The sequence below is a fragment of the Oncorhynchus gorbuscha genome, linkage group LG09 (genome assembly GCF_021184085.1).
Source record: "Oncorhynchus gorbuscha isolate QuinsamMale2020 ecotype Even-year linkage group LG09, OgorEven_v1.0, whole genome shotgun sequence".
In the NCBI taxonomy this organism is placed as follows: domain Eukaryota; kingdom Metazoa; phylum Chordata; class Actinopteri; order Salmoniformes; family Salmonidae; genus Oncorhynchus; species Oncorhynchus gorbuscha.
Window position 1 is genome coordinate 18,637,250 of NC_060181.1, and position 13,011 is coordinate 18,650,260.

Genomic DNA, 13,011 nt, shown 5'->3' on the forward strand with positions numbered 1-13,011 from the left:
CTTCAGTTCCTATCACCTTGTGATGTCTATCGTCTCTAACAAGCCCTTTCTGGTCAAAGATTCCTCAACATTCTTCATAATATTTCTAACCGGGTTGGTGAGACAAACGCAGTAAACGCCTCCCACTCCCTAAATGTTCACTCCCCAACCCCTCCCACTCCACAATTCTTCACTTCCCAACCCTTCACTCCCCAACCCCTCCCACTTACCAAACCCTCCCACTCCCCAACCCATCCCACTCCCAACCCCTTCCACATTTCACTTCTCAACCCTTCACTCCCATCATTCTTATCCTTTCACTTCCATCATTCTTATGATGGGAGGGGCTGATGTACGGACCGTCTCTACTTCTTCATTTTCACCAATCTCCTCGTCGCCGTGGTAACCACCAACCTGGAGGAAAAGATGGCCGACTATGACGACAAGAACTCTTAAGAGTGTTCGCTGGCTAGCGGTAAGGTAAGTCTGTCACTCTTTCCGTTTCCCCTATAGTTTCCATGTCACGTAAGTGCTTCATATACCAAGGCTCTGTTGTTGATGACAGAGGGGATGGGGGTTGTGTGATGAATTGCGTGTCTTTCACATGGCTGTATACTGATTATTACTACAAGCTGCCTTTCAAAATCATCAAAATGACCACTCCTCTTTCGTTGTTTTCAATCCCATATTACCATCCTGTGTATTAAGTCCACTCTCCCGACACACCACACCAAACTCACTCCTCAACCCCTTAATTCTCCCACAGATTATACCGGAAGATACGGGAGTCCTGATGGACCAGGGCAGAGGTGGTGACCAAGACCAACATGACCCGGCACCAGAAGACCTGGAAGAACCTGACCATGGACACCTTGGGAGAAGCTGGCCCTTGCCAGCACAAGAGGTGATGATGAGGAACCATATGACTGCAACTCTCCAGGACAAACTATGCAGAAGAACATGGCTGCCTACAGGGAGATATGGCAGGTATATTTCAGACCACGTGTATGTGTTTATCCACAGGATAGTGGAGGGGGTGCACAGCCTGTCGTTCAACGTACAGCAAGAGGTGATGATGAGGAACCATATGACTGCAACTCTCCAGGACAAACTATGCAGAAGAACATGGCTGCCTACAGGGAGATATGGCAGGTATATTTCAGACCACGTCTATGTGTTTATCCACAGGATAGTGGAGGGGGTGCACAGCCTGTCGTTCAACGTACAGCAAGAGGTGATGATGAGGAACCATATGACTGCAACCCTCCAGGACAAACTATTGAATAATGATATTGCCACCGGCCATACTGGAGACATCCTGTCCACCCTCATCACCCTGGAGAAGGTAAGAAGGCAGTGGACATGGCACCATTCCCCATATAGTGCACTAATTTTGATCAGAGCCTTATGGGTGCTCAATAGATTCAATGACTCTTCCTGGAGTTGTCTATAACCTTAAATGTACTGTTCTCTTACTGTCAGTCGTGTGTCAAGCTCATCAAATCCAATGTATTTATAAAGCCCTTTTTACATCAGCAGATGGCACAAAGTGCTTATACAAAAACCCACCCTAAAACCCCAAACAGCAAGAAATGCAGATGTAGAAGCACAGTGGCTAGGAAAAACTTCCTAGAAAGGCAGGAGCCAAGGAAGAAACCTAGAAAGGAACCAGGCTCTGAGGGGTGGCCAGTCCTCTTCTGGCTGTGCTGGGTGGAGATTTTCAGAGTACATGGCAATTAAGGCCAGATTGTTCTTCAAGAAGTTCAAGCATTCACAGATGACCAGTACGGTCAAATAATAATCACATTTGTTGTAGAGGGTACAACAGGCCAGTACCTCAGGAGAAAATGTCAGCTGGCTTTTCATAACCAAGCATTTAGAGGTCGAGACAGAAGGTGCGGTAGAGTCAGTAGAAAACAGCACGTCGAGGAGAAGGTAGCACATCCGGTGAACATGTCAGGGTTCCATAGCCATGGGCAGAACAATTCAAACTTGAGCAGCAAGACCAGGTGGACTGTGGGCAGCCAGGAATCATCAGGCCTGGTAGTCCAGAGGCACAGTCCTAGGGCTCATGTCCTCAACTCAAACAGAGCATCCTCACCTGTTCCAGCAGGGGGATATGCGTCATGCAGCCATGAGGCTGTCCATGGACAGCCAGCTGTCCTACCGGTCTACTTCTACACATGTGGATGTGGGACACAGTAACACTCCCAGCACACACCACAACACAGGCTGAACACACCGTTAACAGCCATTTGGCTTTACTGATTAGCTGAAATGATCTCAAAAATAATGTGCTAGGTTTCATGGTTAAGTCAGACTGTATGCTTGCTGCACACATTTGCACATGCAGATCAATGTTGACCATGGACTGTGAAATCAAGGGGGATTTAGTTTTTTTTATAAAAAAGATTGGAGATTTGTTGGGGGGGGGGGAATAAATGATCATAAAGGTTTCACAGTGTCTCAAAAATATACTCAAAGGGATAACTTGGAAGCTATTAACAGCTTATTTCTAAATAAATGTTCTTTATTTAAAAATGTTAGTTGGTCTCGATCTAATATTCGTTAAACACTTCACATGAATGACACAGATGTCTAAAGAAAATTAAGTTGATTGTTTTAAAAGCATTCTAGTAAACAAAGCTTTTGAAAACGTATTTTCCACATTACTGAATATAAAAGTCAATCCCATGTTTGATGGTGTCACCTCTGGATGATCATTTCATGGGTAGTTATCATACTGTTCAAGATATTACATTTAGATTGTGGATGTTTACAAACCAGTTTCCATATTCAAAGACTAATAATGTGTCTTATACAGTCTAAAACTTGTCTCCATTATATTACAAAAATGTACATACGTCCGTTAGCAAGCTAACAGACAAAGTTAATATCTTTATGGTAAATGCCCCAGCAGCTAATTGCTGTTGCCAAAAGATTCTTTGATAGCGATGACTGGCGTGGGTCCAATATGGGTCCAGATGTAGCCTTTCTCTGGACGGATCGGAATGGTGGGGAAAGGACAGCTCCTGGACTTGAAGTACTCCGAGGGGGCGTGGCACACAAACTCCAGGTACTCCATCTTCCTGGGAAAATCCTCCTCTGGACCTATAGAAGTCAGATAATCAATAACAGAGACATTATTGGCTAGTTGTGGTCTTTGAGTCTACTGTGACATTACTCACATTTACACAATGTTCAAAGATATACATAACTTATTTCTGTATTCTCAAATGTAACTTTAGTCTAATGTGTATCGCAGTGTGCCACCAGATATTCTTGGTTCGAGCCCAGGCTCTGCCACAGCCGGGAGATCCATGGGGCGATGCACAATGGCCCAGCGTCATCCGGGTTTGGCCCGGCAGGGATATCCTTCTCATTGCGCACTAGCGACTCCTGTGGCGGGACGGGCGCAGTGCATGCTGACCAGGTCGCTAGGTGTTTCCTCCGACACATTGGTGCGGCTGGCTTCCGTGTTGGATGTGCGTTGTGTCAGGAAGCAGTGCGGCTAGGTTGGGTTGTGTTTCGGAGGACGCATGGCTCTTGACTCCGTACGGGAGGTCCAGCGGTATGAATTTGGTTACTACCTAATGGATACCACGAAATTGGGGAGAAAAAAAGCCATATTTTTTTTAAGTGACGTAAATTCAATCATCACTCACCAACAATGTAAGTGGCAGGATCAAACAGGTCCTTAGGACTGGCCTGGGTTGGTATCAACCAAGTCAAGGCTGCACTTTTCTCACAGTATTGGTCCTGGACAAAACCTCTGATCTGTGCATAGTATGGCCTCCCATCATCCTCATCTGTAACTTTGATGACATCTCCTATCTGATAATACACACCCTGCACAATGACAAAAGATGTGGCATACAGATACGTTTGTTATGTTTGCTAACATACAGTACTGAATGATAAAAATTTAAAAAGTAAACGTACTGTACCTTATAAAAGACTGATTCTGATGTGATGATAGTGGAAACAGATTCTGGTGCTTTGATTGGCTGTGGAAGAAATCACATTTTGTTTGAGGAGCTTCAATTAGAACAATTGTCTGACAATCCAACACAAGGATGTCTGAGTTCCTGTGTATTGAACCAATGGTACTGACATTTTTTAGTTTGAAGATGTGTCTTCTTCCTTTTCCTTTGGTAGAGACCTTTTTTTCGGTAGCAGGGTTTTTGTACTTGGTGCTCCTCAACCGTGCTGATCTCCTGTGGATCTCTTGTTTAGACTGTGGGCAAGATGTGTCAAATACCAATATGACAATGTGGATCACACATGCCTAAATGATTGATCTCTGCTTTGCCTTGGAAGTATAACAGTATGGAGGTACAGCCACTAAGGGAAGCACACTCCAGTGCAGTGCAGGCCTATGTATATTTTATATGTGCAAACCTGCTTGCCCCCGACATTATTCTGCTGTGTGTTGGAGGACGCAGACGGTCCAGATGCTCCACTGCTGGTGCTCTTCCCCGTACAGTTATTGCACAGGATCTCTCCTTGGTTTCCTTTTTTCCACATAGACGACGAGTTTGTTTTGCAGACAGCGCAACATGGTTTCAAACCCAGCGGCATCTTGATAGGAAAATGTAGGCCAGCGAAATGAACGCAGAGGCTAGCTAGCTATTTAGCCAGCTAACTGTATTCTGGCTAACAACATCAGCAACAACAACAAAGCCGCTCTTGACGGACGGACTTAGACAAAAAACTACAGCATGCAAATCAAATACAACCACAATAAGCTAGATCTAAAGGAACAACACAAATGGCTACATCGATTTAGCCCAGACATCAAGCTAACCAGTATGTAAAAATGTCTTCTTCTTTCAAGTTCAGCTAGCTAGTGTGGGCCGCACTAAGCGAAGTGTAATGCTCCACCTACTGTGATGGCGTGTATCGACAGCCTTAGATCTAGGTATTATATTTATCTAACGGGCGGGCTTATAAACTATCAGCTACTTCTTAGCAAATAGGAAGTAAAAAAACAACAATCATATTGTCTTAAACACAGGAGTACCTACTGTTGAGGGTTCGTCAACTATGTTTGGTCTCGGCCCAATTTTTTTCTGAGCTAATAGTCGGTGAGTCAGAACATAATTAGCCTAGAATTTTAGCACAATGAATTGGCCTACACTACAAATTGAACTTGTTTAACAAATCCGATTAGTACATAATAAATTCAGTGACAATAACATGTTTTTTTCGATCTGATTACGCTCATAAAATCACCATGTCTCTATTCAAATGTTATTTTGTCTATTTCTCTGTACGTTGATTGGTGGGGAAAAACAGGTCTACCTAGTGAACTGTAGGCTACGCTGTTGTTTTAACGTCAACATTCGTTCTGTTCAGATCATATTGATAGCAACAGAAAATGTCGCTCTCAAAACGTATCAAAAGAAGCCAAATCAAGGATGCTCTCCGAATCCTTGTGCGTTTTGAATGGCATGCTCAGAGGAATACAGCACAATAAAGAATCTTGCATTTTATGTACTAACATCAAGTCCCCATTTTCCTCTAGGAACGCAATAGAGACTCATGACAGGAACCAGCTTTCAATCGAGGACAGCCTGTGGACACAAGATCGTGTCCGAGGGGAAATGCAACTTTTCCCATTCAGTAAGTCAGTTAGTGGCCTATATGAAAGTATTTAGTCAATACTAACATTATTGTGCTTTTCCAGGGATATTTAGGTCTCAAGCTGACAGAACAAACATAAATGACTATCGTTAAAGGAGCAGGCCATCTTTAAATTATTGTTTTATGTAGGATGTTACATTTATGGCCATTCATTTTTTTTTTTGTAAAAGATGCTGTTAAGCCTCATAACTGGCTGAGCTAGGCTAATGTATTTTATATAGGCCTAGACTCGGACGAAATAGACTCTTGTTGTTATTTTTTTATTTAATGTTTTATTTAGGGGAAGATCAGCTTTAATACTGCAGATAGATTGTAGCTACCATCAATGTAATTGTCGGCATCACTTCCAATCCCCCATATTAGATGGAGTATACATCGAGGCGATGGCTCCATCTGCTGGACGTGCCAGGTCTCGACGGGCTCTCAAGCCAGGACTAATTGGGGCTGATTGGGAGCTGGTGGGTAATCAAGGGCGGATTGCTCACCAGCTGTGCAAGGGCCATAAAGCTGTCAGAAGGGCCGCACACAGGAGGACTAGGGGAAGTGAGGTGACTTCCATGTGGTTGGATACGGTTACCCGAGCTAAGATGAGGGAGTTGAGTTTGTGTGCACTACAGGAAGATCCGGAGCCCAGGAGAAGGTATCGCGGAGAGGGTCTCATGGGGGAGACCTGTTATTTTTCTTTTTGAATTATTATTTAATAAACACCCTTGAAACTGAGCTAATCATACTCTGTCTGTATCTGATCTATGTAAATGTCTTGACCAAACCCCCTGGTCTGCCACAATATATATATATACACAGACACACTACCACCGGTGAAAAGTTTTAGAACACCTACTCATTGAAGGGTTTTTCTTTATTTAGACTATTTTCTAACATTGTAGAATAATAGTGAAGACATCAAAACTATGAAATAACACATATGGAATCATGTAGTAAACAAAAAAGTGTTAAACAAATCCTTTGCCTTGATGACAGCTTTGTGCACTTTTGGCATTCTCTCAACCAGCTTCATGCGGTAGTCACCTGGAATGCATTTCAATTAACAGTTGTGCCTTAAAAGTAAATCTGTTGAAAGTACCATATTGACAGTACCTAAACAAATTATCTAATGATTCTGCCTTTTCACAGCAAAATCTGCAGCGCTGGGAAGGTTGTATCCTTCATATAAATAACATTCTTTTAGTTATTGGGAGAATTTTGTATAATAATTTAAGTTGAGAAATTCTACATTTTGAATCTGGCGTCGTTTTGCGTATCAGTTCATAAACCATATACCATGGGATTGGTACATCAAAGATCTCTTCAAGTATTTTGCAATCTTTATGGTACAGCTGTTATTTTTTTAAACATAAATTAAACTGATATATTTTCTTTTCACAATATTCTTTAACCAATGATCTTTATTGCAGGGCCAACAGACCAGTTCCTTTACTTCTTCCCCCTTTCACTTTCCTTTTCCATTTTTGCAGTAATTCTGCAATTAGTTGGTTGTAATTTTGGGTAGAGCAGATATTTCCATATGTTTTTGATAGCTGCAGCTCTTATTGTTTGTAAAGTCAAATTAAAATGAAGATTATTGTTTAAATGGATTACTTGACTGATGTAGGTTTTCTCAATCTGTTGCTGTGCAACACTTGCTGCTCATCGATAACTCGCGTCCAATTTGTCTTCTTAATAATGACTATAAGATATCAGCCTTACTTAAAATAATTAAAGAAGTCCTGGATGCAATCATTGATGAAACAGTCTGGCTTCATGAGGAACAGACATATTTCTAACAATGTCAGACTAGTATTAGACATACTTGACTACTCAGACCTAATAACTGAGGATAGCTTCATATTATTTTTAGATTTTTATAAAGCATTTGACACAGTAGAGCATCAGTTTATTAATCACCCAACTTCTTGCAAATTCTTTAAATAATGGTCCTGTATAAGGTATTTCCATAGCTGTTAAATAAATTATTATAAGCCAGCTGGCTGATGATACTACACTTTCTCTGAAAGACGCTAACCAAATTCCCATATCGATCAATGTGATACAATCCTTTTCCAAAGCGTCTGGTCTATATCTCAACATTAATAAATGTGAACTCATATCTGTCAAATATTGTGTGACACCTTCATATTATGGTATTCCAGTAAAAGAAGAACTTACATATTTAGGCATAACCATTACAAAGGATCAGAAGTCTAGAGGCTTACTAAATTTTAACCCTCTTATTTTAAAAAAACAAAAGAAGCTAAATCAATGGCTACAGAGGGACTTATCTTTAAAAGGTAGAGTCCTAATAACCAAGGCTGAAGGTATCTCTAGACTAACATATGGTGCTCTATCTTTATATCTTGACAGTAAAATAAGCAAGGAGAGAGACCAGATGCTTTTCAACTTTCTTTTGAGAAACAATACCCATTACATTAAGACAACTGTTGTAATGAACACTTATGAGAATGGTGGACTGAATTCAGTGAAACTTTCTGCTTTTCATCGGCAGGTTTTCTTGTCATGGTCCTTAATTTATAAACACATAATTTTTCTCCACACAGATATTATATATGGAATAATCGGGATATATTGTATAAAGATACTTCTTTCTTTTTAGAATATTGGGTTCTGAAATAATATCCTATTTGTGAGCCAACTGGTAAATGCAGAGGGTCTTTTACTCAGTTATAAGGAATTCTTATCACTTTACAAGGTCCCTATAAAACCTAAAGATTTTGCAATTGTTTTAGATGCCATTCCCTCAGGTGTTGTTATGTTATTCAGGAATGTGTCAAGACCTGATCCTCAGAGCCTACCTTCTATTGACCCTGTTGACTCATCAGTAGGAAAGATTTGTTTCTCTTTTGGTCCATTCAACAACAGAGCGATACGAACCTTGTTTCAGCAGGATGTTGTATGTCATGACTTGGAATTAATTTATTGATAATATCTGTTGGAAAAAAGTTTGGATGTTGCTACACACATACCTATTAGTTTACAAAATTAAGGAAGTTTCCTTTAAAATTATTCCTAAATATTATCCTGCCCACCACTATATGAAGAAGTTTAAGGAAAACCAACTCAAATTGCTCCTTTTATAATGACCACCCAGAAACAGTGTTGCATCTTTTTTAGCATTGTATTAATGTAAGAAAACTGTGGCAAGACATCAGTAGATTTATAATTGAACACATTTGTGAAGATTTTACACTATTGTGGAGAGATGTACTGTTTGGATTCTTTACATACAATTGAAATAAGCTGAAACATTTTTATGTAATTAATTTAATTATTATTTTGGCCAAATTTCATATACACAAATGTAAATTTACAAACAGAAAACCATATTTTCGTACCCTACAAAAAGAAATTGAACTGTATTTTAAGTATATGTATATGTATATGTATATGTATATGTATGTAAGTATATGTATGTTCCTTAAGGTCCTTGTGTAATTGTAATGTGATATTGTACCCCCAAGCTCGACTGTCCATTGTTTGTAATCTACATTTACATTTACATTTAAGTCATTTAGCAGACGCTCTTATCCAGATCTATGTATGCTTGTGTTCCCTCGTGCTTTATGTATTGATTTATTGTTTTTTAAAAACATGTTTTAAAGTAGAGTGTGGGAAAAAAAATCATAAATTAATTACAAATAAATAAATAAATAAAAAAGGATTTGGGGGGAAATGGCAGAAGAAAAAAACTAACCACGCCCACGTCATTGCTCTGAAAGTAGCGGGGTACTTCCGCTCTTCGCAAGTGTTTATCAACTGTGTGCCCATACTACTGAGAAACATACTTATCAAGATGTCGAGCAACACCGTGGAAGAGAAAGTGAATCATGCATCTAACAGCAAAGGCATCTCTCTTCCAATGACTCGTGTGAAACTGATCATGAAAAGTTCTCCCGACGTCTCAAGCATCAACCAAGAGGCTCTTCTCCTCACCACCAAAGCAACAGTAAGTTTAGTTCAATCGGCAGTTTGTTTATTGGTTTAGCTATGCTAGCTAGCTAACGGTACGTATTAGCTAGGCCTACAAGGTCATTTTGCAGTAAGGTCTGAAATGAATGTATACATATGCAGACAGTACTAGCTATCTACTTTCATAAATTGGGACGTTAATCTCTAAGTTTACTGTACTTGTCAAGGTAGGTAAACTAACCCTGAATGGCTGTAACAGCTAGCTAACTAACGTTCACCCTGAAGTGACATTACGGTTGCACATAAAGTGGAAATATATTTGGCTGTAATTTAAACCAGAATATGATGGACAGTTATCCCGTAATGAATGCAGGGCCTAAAATTAACACCCGCCAAATACGGGTAGATTTAGGCATTGGCTAATTCACTAGCCATGTTGGCGGGGTGGCCACACTCGGGGCTCTTCAGTGTGAGCGTTTAATAAAATTAGTCAAGTATGGGTACGTTGTGATTTATATCAAAATAAATGCTGCAGTTGTTGTGTTCAAAGTATTTCTCCCGTGTTTGCTTCGTATCTGGTCATGCACAAAGATCTGAATCCTAACGTCAAAACTTCCCGCAGCAACACTGCCCGTATCTATCGGTCACCGTGGCTGTTATTCACAAACGTTTTAGTCTGGACTCCCAAGTGGCGCAGCGGTCTAAGGCACTGCATCTCAGTGCAATAATTTTATTTTTATTTCACCTTATTTAACCAGGTAACACAGTAGAAAAAGAGTCTATATACATTGTGTGCAAAAGGCATTACATTTACATTTAAGTCATTTAGCAGACGCTCTTATCCAGAGCGACTTATAAAATTGGTGCATTCACCTTATGACATCCAGTGGAACAGTCACTTTACAATAGTGCATCTAAATCTTAAGGGGGGGGGGGGGGGGTGAGAAGAGGTAGGTGGATAATTACAATTTTGCAAATTAACACTGGAGTGATAAATAAATAAAGAAGCGTCACTACAGTCTACACTACTTGCTAAAAATATAGGTGACAAAAATTGTGGAGTGGTTGAAAAATGAGTTTTAATGACGCCAACCCAAGTGTATGTAAACCTTTGACTTCTTCAACTGTATTTATATTCCAGACTCTGACTTTGCTCTTTCTAATATTTTTGTTTGATTACATTTTGGGTATTTTTGTTTTTTTGGGGGGGGGTATATTACTGCACTGTTGGGGATCGGGAGCGTTTCGCTAGACTTGCGATAACTGTGGAATATGTGTAGTTGACCAATAAAATGTGATTTGCCCCTCAACTTACTTTACGTGGCTGTAGTGTAACCTCCATCAGAGCCTTGTAAAGTGAAGACTGCCCTTCATCCTAATGGTGTCACTGGTAATGATATGGAACTGTCCCATGTAATAAGTTGATTCATCTCTCTTCTAGGAACTTTTTGTTCAGCACCTAGCTCTGTCCTCATTCAATAATGGATCAGGGAAAGACCAGACCCTCTTGTACAGTGATCTGGCCAATACTGTTGAGGAGAAAGAGACTTTTCAGTTTCTCACAGGTAAGACCTCTCTCACACAACCTTCTTTACTATTATGTATTGATTTTCACAAAATAAATTCACTCTTTATGCGATGCGCAATACAGAGAACCCTGGAATAATTATCATTTCATTACCATAGTGAATTATTGTAATGTAAATTAATCCCATAAGGGATGGGTTGCCAACTGGTGATTTGACACTTTTTTTTTTTTTTTTTGGAAATGTGATTTAATCCATTTGTCACCACCACCAGTTGACTGTCCTTCTCTTCTCTCTGAATGAACATGGGCTATCATGACACTGAGAAAGCAAATATTTTTATCTGTTCCGTTTACTGTTTGCAGATATCCTACCAAAGAAGATCTTGGTTCGGGATTACCTGAAGCTTCTAGAAGAAAATCCAATTGAGGAAGCAGACAATTGAAGCAAAACCCCTTGAAGCAACAGTGGTTGTATTGCTAGCATGGAGTCTGAATATTTTTCTCCAGCTCATTCCTGAAGTAGACTACATTCATACCACTTCCATTCAATGGCATTGTGTAGGCCTACATCTTGATCTGAGATTTACTAGAGCATATCATGTTTACTACAATTAAGTTGCAGAGTCATCCGCATGCTGAGCATCCAGTTTTGGGTCAGAAAGAATTAGTATGTGAAATGACTACTTTAAAATCTAGCTTTAAAACTAGCTTTAAAATCATAATTATATGTCCCCCCTACCCCACCCCCCACCACAGCAATAACCTGCTGCCTAAGAGGGATATCTCTGTACTCCCCTGGGTTTGATGCCAGCTGATGCAAATAGTGCACAGAGATGAGGGATTTCATTTGTTTTGGGCATTATGTTTTACAGGAGACCTTGAAGCAAAGGGTGAACGAGATCAGTTTCTTTTTTTCAACAATGTCTTCCATACAAGCGACGCAGTTCTCAGGTCAAAATACATTCCTTGTTGGTTGTATCCTTTTATAAAGTGTAACACCAATGCACAGTCTTTGCTAATGGACTTTTATTCATATACCAAATGAAATCTGCAGAAATATAGACATGTAAACTGATTTCTTACAGCGTTTGAATGGGTTATGTGACTAAGGAATATACAGACTTTAGATTTTAGCTGTGTTTAGTGTGATCTATTTTCTATACTACTCATAGGTACTTCCAGTCCTGGGTGGCTGCAGGCAGCACTTATTTAAATATTCTCTTATTTTTTGTAACAGCTCCTCTCCGATTGCAATGTAAGTTATGCTACAGTAGGCAATGCCATATTTTTAGGTTTTTCATGTGAAATAATCAGACTTAATACATTTATTGAATCAAAGTCTAAATATTCTGCTGTGTGTCTGTATGCCATGAAACTACAAAGCAAGGTCCTGTAATGTGATGTCTCAAGAATGCACTGAACTAAGTAGCTTAACTGTCCCATTAAATCATAACTTAATCATATTCTGTTAACTCATCCCCAAATAGATGTTGTTGACTCATCCTATACTCCTATTTGTGGCCAAAGCATAAATTGAAGAGAAAAAAAAAAAGAGGAAACCCACCTCAAACTCAATTGCATACTCCTGACACCTCTTCTCGACAGCGCATCTCTTCGGGACGATGACGTCATCTCTTCGGGAGGATGAGCTGGCCAATCTACTCGCACCATTATGTTAGGGTACTTAACTTGATAACCATTAAATTACTTTGTTTTCCTTCCTTCAACAAAAAACTTGCTCATTGTAATTATTGTTCATATTGAATAGAAATCAGTCGGAGTTGCATGATGTGAACACCTCTCTAGAAGGGATGCCACGTGGTCTTTCCTGTTGATTGAGTCCTTTGTTGACAATGTGCTCCTTTATACTAGAAACACATCAGTCACAAAAGGTTCTTGTAAATCTAAGAACAGGTTCCTAGTTACCCGTGGGA

At 39.9% G+C, this 13,011-nt stretch overlaps 2 protein-coding genes and 1 long non-coding RNA gene across 3 annotated transcripts; 2 read left to right on the plus strand and 1 right to left on the minus strand.

The window, feature by feature from the left end:
* The first annotated feature begins 244 nt into the window (after positions 1-244).
* On the plus strand, positions 245-1,086 carry LOC124043239. The gene is made up of 3 exons (XR_006840287.1): positions 245-459; positions 746-966; positions 1,003-1,086. It is a non-coding gene; the product is annotated as an uncharacterized LOC124043239 (long non-coding RNA).
* A 1,262-nt stretch (positions 1,087-2,348) lies between these two features.
* LOC124043240 (GATA zinc finger domain-containing protein 1-like) lies at positions 2,349-4,879 on the minus strand. Its single transcript, XM_046361595.1, has 5 exons — positions 4,381-4,879; positions 4,094-4,216; positions 3,927-3,986; positions 3,645-3,828; positions 2,349-3,090 (listed from the first exon to the last, which is right to left on the minus strand). The coding sequence occupies exons 1-5, from the start codon at positions 4,558-4,560 to the stop codon at positions 2,900-2,902; spliced, it is 738 nt and encodes a 245-aa protein (XP_046217551.1). The 5' UTR covers positions 4,561-4,879; the 3' UTR covers positions 2,349-2,899.
* A 4,481-nt stretch (positions 4,880-9,360) lies between these two features.
* LOC124042716 (chromatin accessibility complex protein 1-like) lies at positions 9,361-12,811 on the plus strand. Its single transcript, XM_046360816.1, has 3 exons — positions 9,361-9,586; positions 10,991-11,114; positions 11,441-12,811. Exons 1-3 carry the CDS (start codon positions 9,434-9,436, stop codon positions 11,518-11,520), a joined length of 357 nt encoding a protein of 118 aa, XP_046216772.1. The 5' UTR covers positions 9,361-9,433; the 3' UTR covers positions 11,521-12,811.
* Positions 12,812-13,011: the final 200 nt, after the last annotated feature.

Bases quoted from the DNA above. Each gene is read 5' to 3' on its own strand.
- LOC124043240 (XM_046361595.1), bottom strand. From the start codon at position 4,560: ATGCCGCTGGGTTTGAAACCATGTTGCGCTGTCTGCAAAACAAACTCG. The intron at 3,829-3,926 runs GTACAGTACGTT...GTCATTGTGCAG, and splicing joins CAGAATCAGTCTTTTATAAG to GGTGTGTATTATCAGATAGG. The intron at 3,091-3,644 runs GTGAGTGATGAT...TGACTTCTATAG, and splicing joins TCCTGCCACTTACATTGTTG to GTCCAGAGGAGGATTTTCCC.
- LOC124042716 (XM_046360816.1), top strand. From the start codon at position 9,434: ATGTCGAGCAACACCGTGGAAGAGAAAGTGAATCATGCATCTAACAGC. The intron at 9,587-10,990 runs GTAAGTTTAGTT...TCTCTCTTCTAG, and splicing joins TCCTCACCACCAAAGCAACA to GAACTTTTTGTTCAGCACCT. The intron at 11,115-11,440 runs GTAAGACCTCTC...TACTGTTTGCAG, and splicing joins GACTTTTCAGTTTCTCACAG to ATATCCTACCAAAGAAGATC.